The sequence below is a fragment of the Balearica regulorum genome, chromosome 2 (genome assembly GCF_011004875.1).
Source record: "Balearica regulorum gibbericeps isolate bBalReg1 chromosome 2, bBalReg1.pri, whole genome shotgun sequence".
Classification (NCBI taxonomy): Eukaryota; Metazoa; Chordata; class Aves; order Gruiformes; family Gruidae; genus Balearica; species Balearica regulorum.
The window spans coordinates 51255172-51265957 of NC_046185.1; the positions used below are offsets into that span (position 1 = coordinate 51255172).

General features: G+C 42.0%; 1 protein-coding gene across 1 annotated transcript; it reads right to left on the bottom strand.

Annotated features, from left to right (window-relative positions):
• Positions 1 to 378: 378 nt before the first annotated feature.
• Positions 379 to 6543, bottom strand: LOC104630312 (histamine H3 receptor-like). Its single transcript, XM_075747100.1, has 3 exons — positions 6052 to 6543; positions 3237 to 3403; positions 379 to 1512 (listed from the first exon to the last, which is right to left on the bottom strand). Exons 1-3 carry the CDS (start codon positions 6338 to 6340, stop codon positions 727 to 729), a joined length of 1242 nt encoding a protein of 413 aa, XP_075603215.1. The 5' UTR covers positions 6341 to 6543; the 3' UTR covers positions 379 to 726.
• Positions 6544 to 10786: the final 4243 nt, after the last annotated feature.

Here is a 10786-nt window from a genome sequence, read left to right on the forward strand (position 1 = left end):
CAAATACTACTCTTTTCTATGATCTCTCAAAACTATAACTGCAGAAGGTTTGTTTCTTGAAGAAGAGCTGGAGATGCACATAAATGCTTTACGCACCTGAATTCTCTACTGCTGCATCTGAACAAATATGCAGATTAATGCCCTTCTGCAGAGAACACCTTCACTCGAGTTTTTAAAAGTAGTCCCTGTATTCCCCTGATGTCCGAACATCCTTAATGAAATTATCCTGCTATGTGCCTGACAACTAAAGTCATAACTTTACCAAATGTTTTATGATAAGGAAAAAATGCTTCTGAATGCAACACAAACTGTTCAAAAGAAATAGAATAGAGACGGTATTAACTTTAGAATACTATTGACCTTACGGCAAATACCCACTTTTATTGTATTTTTTAACTAATACCACCTGTGAACACAAATATAAGCTGTACTGCAATTGAAGATAGTACCTTCAACAACCAGGATGAAGATAATGAGGATAGACTACTGGGGAAAGTCAGACAGAGGCAATATCTTTTAACTGGCCAACTGAAATAGCTGGAAAAAGCTTAAACTTTGGGCATGCATGTTTGTCTAAAGGAGGACATATTTCACGGAAGGCTTATCTAGGCCTTCTAACTAGACTAATCTCCTGGAAGAGACTAACTCTAATTTCAAACTGTGGCTACTTATATCCCTCATCCAGCTTCTCTTGTGCCTTTTTTTTTTTTTTTTTTCCTGTTCTTTCTAAAAAGAGCCTGATCTCAATGTTGCAAACTTTCTGGGACATAATATTTTCATGAAAGCCATTCGAAATTTAACATGACAGAGAGAGTAGAGAAATGGATTCAGTGAGGAATTGAGCCACAGAAGCCAAAAGGTTATTTCATACAGGGAGTTATGGACACAGGTTCCTTGGCAGGCCCCACGAATAATCATTAGTAAAGTGTATGGGGCCCAGCAAATGGCAAAGACACACACAATTACGGCCAGCGACTTGGCTATTTTTTTGTCCTGCTGCAGTTTTGACCTGTTCCTTGCAAATAAAGAAACAGAGAAGTAATTTTCTGGGGTTACAGAATTGGTTCTGGATGGAGATGAGCTCTCAGTTGCCAAAGACCCTTTCTTTGGCTTCATGGAGGAAGAAACACTGTCCTCTGCTTCCGATGGAGTAGAAGATGCTCCTGGCCTTGGCAAGAAGCAAAATCTCCAGGACAGGCTGCCGCTCCTTGGAGGCTCGCAGTCCTGCGTGCTGCCGCGCCGCTGGCGCCTCTGGATGTTGTGGAAGATGTGCACGTTGAAGTAGGTCACCGAGAGCAGCGGCAAAAAGAACTCCAGGGTGGACGCGCACAGGAGGAAGTACCAGTTGTGGTAGAACTCGGCGTAGCACTGATCCACCGCTACCGTGCTGCGGCCGGCCACGTGCTCCCAAAAGAAGATTGCTGGGCAGTAGAGGAGGAAGGCAAAGACCCAGATGGCCACCATCTTGACCACAGGGTTGGAAGTTATTCCCTGTTGGGCTCTGTAAGATACCTGCGAGGGGAAAAAAAAGAAAAAGGTCGCACATGTAGAGATACAGTTTGGAACCAACAGAAGTAGCAGGCGAGGAACCTAGCAGAGTGCTTGGTAATTTAGAGCTGTGGCTATGCTGATCAGCTGAAGCTCACCGAAGTATGCTTAATTCATTGATGTTGACATAAAATAGGGGTGTCTCTCTACAGGTTATTGTAATTGTGCTAGGGTCCTGATCAGGTGATGAAACATCCATCAGTACCTAGTAATTTGGTGTGCCTTGTCTGAGACATCTGTGGTCTGAAGTGCCAGAGTAATTAGCATTTTATAGCATGACTCCCATTCATTGACAACTGCACTGCTTTTTACAGCATTTTACAAGCAAATAGGACTATATGCGTCACAGTGGTCAACAGAAAATGTGGCACATATATTTAACACCCACCTTTGAGAAAATTGTTTACTGCACACTTCATGAGGAGGTAGGAATAGATTCCAGCTCTGCAATGCAGTCTTTAGCTGATGAAACCACAAAATCATCCCTTTTCTTCCTTCTCCCCCCACTCCGGGGCCAGTACATATTTTCCACTATATGTTGCAGAACAGACAGATACAGTAGCTCACAACCTGCTCCATCCCTTTCACAGGATGGCAGGGTGAGTGTGTAGTTCTGAGACCTCAGATATCCAATTGAAAAACAAAAAAGTATGAGTTAATGTCATTAAAGATTATCATACTAATCTCCATAGGTCTTAATTACATTTGCGCAGGTGGTCTTAATTTTGCACTTTGTAAATGCTGAGGTTTTGGCTTTCCAGTGTAATGTTTCCTATGTGCAAAATGGTTTGGTGTTTGATTTCCCAGATTTTTTTTCCTTAAAATAAAATAAAATAAAATAACATAAAATAATAAAATGTAATAAAAAGGTAATTATAATTAAATTAATTATAATTAACAAAAGCAAAACTGACATTCTATCATATAACATCATATAGACATTCTCATACATCACCAAGAGCTGGAATCTTTAGCTCTCCCTGACATTTCCCTGACACTTGAGCTGAGAAACGCTGGCCTCCATCCTTAGCATGAACCAAGCCATAAAGCCCACGTACAGCAGGTAGGATGCTCTGCAGAAAGTAGAGACACAGAGTGTGTCTGAAGTCTGGGGTTCTGCCTCAGGCACCAAGAAGAGCTTATTCCCGCATGTCCACAGGCAGTCTCTGCAGTCTGTCCTTTGCCTGCCCTCTGCCCCACTTGCTCTTGCTCCCAATCTTCTCCAGGATCATTTGGGGCCACGTCTCAGGCCTAGACATCCTCCCCAGTGTCCTTCACCTCACTGCCCTAGCCCCACTGCCTTTTCCTCCCATGCCTGATTTTAGGTTCACATCCAAATACAGTTTACTTTGAACTTCCTCTTTCCTTGCCCCCTTTTTTACCAGCGTCCTGTCCTACCTTTTCACTCCTCAGCCTGCTTTCCCTCAAACAGTAGCACAACAGCAACCTGCAGCAGAAATTGTGAGAAAAGTCCTGTTTGAATAGCTCTGGGCTGCAGCATACTCAATGCAGAATATTCACCACAATTAGCTGCAAGTACCTAATAATCTCCAGGTGCCAGGATGTTTTTGAGGGCTGTTATCTCAATTAAATTTGGGCTTATACTCACCAACATGACAAAGGTTGGTGAGTATAATCCCCCAATGATCTTGTGACAAAATCAGAGAAGCTATAAACAGGGTACTTACAGCTTTAGTAACTGAGAGGAAACGGTCGTAGCTGATAAGAACAATGTTAAATACTGAAGCTGTGCACAGGAGATAGTCCATAGCCAGCCAGAGCTTGCAGACACCTCTTCCCAATTGCCATTTCCCTGTCAGGCTGTAAGGGATGTAGAGAGGCATGCAGAATGCACCTATGGAAAGCAACCAGAGACACCATGCAGTTCAAATGGATTGCAAGAAGAGAGAGAGACTATTCTGGTATTTGGCTAGAAAAAAAGAAAAATCTATTAAGGTGAATATGTAAATTATATGCAGAAATTCTTACACTGTCATGAAATCTGACAATGACTTTCTGTGTATTAAATCTTAGTGTATTTGTGTATACTGATTTTTAGGAATAAGCTCAGGGCAAATCAGCAAAGAAGGATCTGCTGAAGGAGAAAGCTGCAGTCTAACCAACTTACAGTTTCTAAAGATACAGAATCAGTGCTGCAATATATGCATGGTGGTTGCACTCTGACATGTAACCTCATCGCTGTATATCCTCTAGTCTTTTCTCTGTGTTAGAGTTTTCCTCCAAACATGTCTACAGATGTTGTTAATGTCAGTTATTAGTGTAAGATTGGTCAGCATTTATAAGCTAGAGACATTGTATTGGTCTTTAAGAGGTGTTTTAATCTCATGCTTGTTCTCCAGCTGACTCCAGATCTAATTTTTTCTTTGTTACATTTGTTTTTTGTCCAAAAGTCCTTCCACTGAAGTGCTTTTATAAGAAAGTCATGTTTGTGTTCTATTTTTAAGCCAGCAACTTCTTCGGTTCACCACTAATATTCTTTCAAAAGTACGGTGCAGTATCTGATTCTACATTCCTGAAAATGCTGATCCACCAGTGACAAATATAAAACTATATGCAGCTTCAAGATCCATTTTAAATTCTTTAGTTTATTCTTTTCTTAATATGTCCATCAAGATCTTAGAAGTTATTGAACATATCCAGGCTGATGTGGCCCACCAACAATAAATCTCGGCAATGAGCTGACAGACTGTTATCAACAGGGAAAGGCGCACAGCGTCTGATGGCTTGTTTTAATGTATACCTTAAATACAAGCAGCATCACTTCTGTACAAAACTACTCATATTTCATAGTTGCTGATGACAGCTACTGCTCTCATCAACTTCAACAAGATCAATGTTTGGCACCATGTCAAAAAGTAATGACTGCTTTTAGCTATAGATATAAATACAGATGCAAGAACCAGGTTTTAAGCATTTATATTTGAAACTATTCTCACTTTTGCTAATTAGTGGATGCAAAAGACGAGAGTCACATGCCTGGAAAGATTCCGGACTTCTAAGAAATTAAAAAAAAAAGTACCACAGTAGCATCAGAAAATAAAGTATTTGCTGACTGATCCCAGAGACAAAGTCTTAGATTTACATGGTCTGTATGCCAGCATAATACCAATACCAATCATTTCATCTTGGCTGATTTAAGACTCTTTGAGGCACCAGCCACAAACAAGAACTGATGTAGGAGGTAGATATTCAAACCTTTCGACTAAACTGTAAGATATGAGGAGAAACAGACTTTTGCAGAAGACCTGAGCAATGAAATGGCAGCTTTAGCAAACTGTCTGCCTGGAGCAGGAGAGCAAAAGCTCCAGCACATGCATCGTTTGGCTTCTGCCCCATGGGGCAAGCTTCAGAATTAGGCACCACAGGTTATAAATGGCATAAACGGGGCAAAATCTTAAAGGCTAAACTAATACACTTCACTACACAGCACTGACAAAGGAACAGCAGTTAGGAGGGACAGTATTGTCACTAGTCGATGAGTGCTATTTCCTTCCTCATGATTAAGTGAATCAGGTCTCTCTGTCCTGAAGAGGAAGCACTTGTGTGCAGAAATATCTCCTTGCTAGCCTCAAAGTCAAGATGTTTGTTGAAACATCTTCCACGGGACCATATTTTGTCAGGCTTTCTCTGCTGCATGGGCTGTTTCCCTGGCCTGAACCCTGAAGGAATGCTGCACAAGACTTTCATGTCCCCCACCTCCTCGCCTGGCGTCACCCATCGGGACTGGATCCACAGCATCTCCAGGGGCCAACTCTCCTGGATTTCTGCAGTGACACTGTGGGAAAAGGGCACTAATAAGGAAAACAGGTGGTATCGCCTGGACATGATCCTGTGCAACGTGCTCTAGGTGACCCTGCTTTAGCAGGGGGGTTGGACTAGATGATCTCCAGAGGTCCCTTCCAACCCCTACCATTCTGTGATTCTGTGATTCTCTGATTCTGTGAGATGCCAGCAGGCTGTTGCTGGCACTGGGCAAGCCATCTGATCTATAGCCTGCATTGAGTTGAATCCAGTTAAAAAGTCAGAGTGGTAAAGGGGTTTGTGGTAGTGTAATACACTCATAAGCTATTTGTACTATGTAGAGAATTAATTAATTTACCTACATGTACCACAGATAGCTGTATAAGAGAACAGTTACACTGTCAGATGTTCTGAAGCATGAGATTGACAATCTTATAGGAGGTGCAGCAAACAACCTCTTTCCTTCAATTGGTATTCACATACAACAGTTGCTTTTTCCTGAAGCAACATTAAATGTATTTATATGAAAAAGCATGCATTTCTCATTATAACATATTTTGAGACATAATAGGCTGCTAAGACACTTCATGCAGCTTCCACCATTCCTTACCCTTCCCCTAGACGCACAACTGGGAAAGAGTTCACTTAGAAGAAACCACCCAGCAAGAGAAGACCCCTCGCTTCTCCTAAGATTCAATAAGGAAACAAATACAATAACGTGCCTCCACAACTGCAACTTACCCACTGCAAAGTCAGAAATAGCAAGGTTGAGAAAGTAATAGTTACTCCGATGCCTGAGATTTCTGTCCATGATGAAAGCAAGGATCACCAGGATGTTCCCGAGGATGGTGACCAGAGCTAGCAACACCATGAGGAAAGCCAGCAGCACCAACACGCCCAGTGAAAACTGGGAGCTGGTGGACTGCGTGGACAAAGTCTCGTTACACGTTCCAGGCGTATGCAGAGTGTTGGCAGTGCTGTTGTGCATGGCGCATATCCAGGTCAGTTCAGTCTGGGAAGAAATTTGCATTTAGCAAAGTTATCCAAAAGGTTGAGACAAGTCTATCAACAGGCTGGGCTGAATAATGACACATCCAAAAAAAGTCAGAATGTCAAAATAATGGAACACAAGACTACTCTAACGTTCTTTAACATGAATGCACCTGTTGGCCTGAAGAAAGCATCTATAAAAAAGGCATCTCATAAGCAGCAGCAAGTGCACACTTTAAAAGAAATTATCTCTTTCTCTCCTGAACACTGATCCTTATCTACTGAGGTCAGGAAAGTTAGTCTGAAAACAACTCTTCTCACAGTCAAGCACTTTGCATATTAGCATTGCATAAGCATTTTTACACATTGAATTCTGCTGAAGTTAAAAGCAGATCTCATTTTCACTTCTCCAGTGGTCAACAGGATTGAAATTATTACAGTTCTGTTTCTCTTACAGTGAAGTGTAGGCACGTTGCACTTGCTGCTATACCACTTACTAAATTTTACAGTTAAGAACAGATGTGTATTTCTTAATGCTGCTGGTTACAGAGCATTTAAAATTCAGTTATACACAGCAGAAATATCACTGATACCTTTTCAGCTCATCCTAATCAGAAGCAAGTCTAGACTTGGGTACAGCAAACCAAATACTTGGACTTCAGAGGACCTTATAAGCATGGCCCATCTAATCTTCCACTTCCCAAGTAATTCCAGGTAAGCTCACACTCCACAAAGTGCCAAACCTTTAGCCCTTTGCAGGTGTGAGAAGGCATATCCCTTCCTCATCACAATTTCATTTATTTTTGGTAAGAGTCCGCAGAAGTTTGTTGTCCCAAAAGTGGAATTGTTTACCCGGTGTGAAGTACACCAATATATACACAGAGCAGAGGTATTTTATTTATTTCATGTCTGTGCAGAGATTGGTGCTAGGTGGTAATTCCACAAAGCTAGCACACTACACACAGAATCTACCACATATTTATCTTGTTACAGGATTAGAAAAACCCGCCTAAACTTATGCTAATTGGTTATTAATTACAGCATCATCTACTATTGGTCAAGCATATTTAAATTAGCCCGCATGCTCCTTGAGAGTGTGTGTGGGGGTGGTTTGTATAGTCCTTTAATTGGGTAGGTGGTCACAAACTCCCCCAGCCACCTTTCCCTTCCCCTGGTTACTGTCGATTTTTGTTGACTTCAGGCCTCTCTGGCAATCGCCCAACTCTTGCACCTTCTGGGGCAGGATGTTTCCCTTTTATCAGTTTTTCAGCTCTCCTTCAAGGATACTCTTTAGCAAAGCATGCTTTTTATCAGTCTTTTAGCTTTTCTTCAAAGGTAGAAAAGGAAGTTGTGCATTTAACCTTAAATTAAACAGTGTCTAAGCACTAACCCAAACACATTTCGGTCCCTGTAAAGTGGAAAATTCTACTTTATGGATATCGAGTTGGCAGGCCGTGGCTGTGACTCATTCCTGCAGCTCACTGACTCACTAGCACCACAGCACACCCTGCGACTGTCTTTTCGGACTCCAGCCATAATGCTGGGTGCTTGAGAAGACGTAGGACAAGAAACAAGGAAAGAGAGGGTGGACAAGATGTGCGGTGCTCTGATCCTGTCTTGGGGAACAAAGGGAAATATATTGTAACGAGTAATTAAAGGGTGTAGGGCAACAGGAACAGAAGAGACGTGAGGAATGATAAAACATGGCAGATAGACACCTGCCTTGGGTGCACATGCACAAATGCAGCCTGGGAAACACACAGGAGGAACTAGAGCTCCCTGTGCGGTCACAAAGCCACCAGTCACGAAGCCAGTGATGTAGGTGACATAGTGGTGGCAGCATGCTGCAGAGCACCGCAGTCAGAGTGAGGGAGGTGATGAAGTCTTTAAGTAAATCAAGGAAGCCTCTGGATCACAGCCCCTGTTTCTTGTGTAGGACTTCGATGTTCATGACATCTGCTGGAAGGGCAACACAGAAGGTACAAGCAGTCAACAAGATTCCTGAAGTGTGTCAGGGAGAACTTTCTGACACAAGTGCTGAACAGGCCAGTGTCTGAACGGATCAGCTGTTCGCTAGTAAAGAGGAGCTGGTTAAGGATGTGAAATCGATGGCAGCCTTGGAGGTAGTGACTATGAGGTAGAGGAGTTCAAGATCCTAAAGGGAGCGAGGAAGGAGAGTAGCAGTACAGACCATGGACTTCAGGTGAGCAGACTGGTTTATTCAGGAAAGTGGTAGGTGGGATCCCATGGGAGGCAGCTCTGAAGTGCAAAGATGCTCAGAGAACCTGCATGGAGGAGTTTCAGGCAGGGACCGGCTACAAGGAGGAATTTAGAAATGTTGCATGGACACATAAACATGATAGGAAAACAAAAGCTCACCTAGAGTTGATGCTTGTAAAGGACATCAAGGACAACATGAAGAACTTCAGCCACCCCATTAACCATAAAATGCTGAATAAGAAAAAAAATGGCACTTTGTTGAATGGGGCCAGTGGTCCAGTGATAGCAGGTGAGGATAAGGCTGAGATACCCAATGCTTTCTTTGCTTCATTCTCCACTAACTAGATCTCCCTCTCCTCCATGCGTAGTGAATGAGTTCAAGGAGGACACCTGTCAGGAGCAGGTGAGAATAAGGCAGAGATTACCTGAGAGGACTTGACCCATAAGAGTCCATGGGACCCAATGGGCTGCACCCAAGGTTGCTGAGAGAACCAGCTAGCATCCTTGCAAGGCCACTTTCTATTCTCTTTGAGAGGTCATGGAGATGAAGGGAGGTTCCTAACAACTGAAGAAAGGCAAACATTGCAACCATCTTCAAATAATGCCACAAGGACGAAAGGTCAGCCTCTTTTTGGTGCCTGGGAAAGTAATGGAGCAAATCCTCTCAGAAGGCATTTTGAGAACTTTGAAGGAGCAAAAGGTGACTGGGAATAGTCAGTATGGGTTTACCAAGGGTACCTGGTTGTCATCTTTGATAAAATGACTAGATTAGCGGAAGGGGAGAATAGTAATTTCTTTTTAAAAATTAGGGAATTTAATAGAAAGGGGAGAATAGTCATTTGTTTTTAAAAATTAGGGAATAAATCAAATGTTGAAGTTTTAATCATAGTCCTTCGTGGAGCTGATGGAGAAATCTATGTGGTGTCTCCTTCCTTCCTTCCTTCCTGTGGAGGAAAACTGTAAGCTAACATAAAGGAGACAGACATGAGGAGAATCACTAGGGTTAAATATGTGTCCCAGAAACAAACAAACAAAAGATAACACAATTTCTTCCAACATGTATGTTTTATTTGTAAGGGTTTTTTTAAGACCTGAGAGGGTCAAGTTAGAAAAACACTGTTGTGGTTGGAGTTCAATATCACAGAGTCATATGCTGGCTGCCACTATGTATTTACAAGACCTATTGGACATCTGCAAAGACAGAAGAAAATTCAGGGACATGAAATGGTGAAATGGGTGAGTGAGTAGATAGAGAAACTTGGCTTTGAAATCACTTTGGCAAGCAAAGTTCATTTGTGTCACTGCATGAAAGATACACCTAAGAACCAATGCTGAGTAAGTATTTTACCATAACCCTGCAAAATGTCCGATAGGAAGGAGAAGACTTAGGATTCCACCTTGACCAAGGCAGCTTTAATGCTGTGAGCAGAGCAACTAAGTGCTTGACTTACCCTGGGAGCACTAAGCAAAATTTTCAACAATTAGAAAAATACAACAAAATCTTCAAATATAGGAGTGGTGTGACAACAGTTTGGACACTATGTGTGTAATATAGAACATCGAAAACATTAATCTCTAGTAGTTTCACTACTCTGTGTGGTTTCAAATTTGCCGCACATTGTGCTCCCTGACAAACTCTAGTTTTTTTCAATGTGTGGATACAGTTTACCTAGTCAATAATTTTATAGGCCATTTTTCCAAAGTAAACAACACATTCTTAAATCACAAAATGAAAACTGAATTTTTATACTAAAAGCATAGGGATAGAAAAGCAGACAACTGAAATACTTTCCCATTTTGAGCCTACCTACAGTTTCTCTGTTTAAAAGATGTTTATTTAGTACAACAGCTATTCTATAAATGTGTGTTTGGGTTTTTTAAGCCTCATCACAGAAAAACACCACCACAGAATCTGTGCCAGCACCTTAGCTCATGACAGTGAAAGCAGCTGAATCGATGACCTCCCCCTGAAGCTGTACCTCTCTTAGCAATCCAAAACACTATCCATGTGAGGCAAGGAAGCCTAACGAGAATGAGTGGTGAAAGACAATCTTCCACCAGCGTGAAAACTGGCGAGAGAAGTCTTCGGTTCCAGAACTCTGAACAGAACGGCATTTTAGCTTCTCAAAGCCATCAACTTTTGTGCTATGATTAAGCTGCTTACATGCATTTGAATTGTGCTTGCAAAGGAGTACTCTGCTTCTGCAACACTTCTACAGACAATTTCAAATTACATAAAAGTACTATGCAAATTGACTGTTGGTCA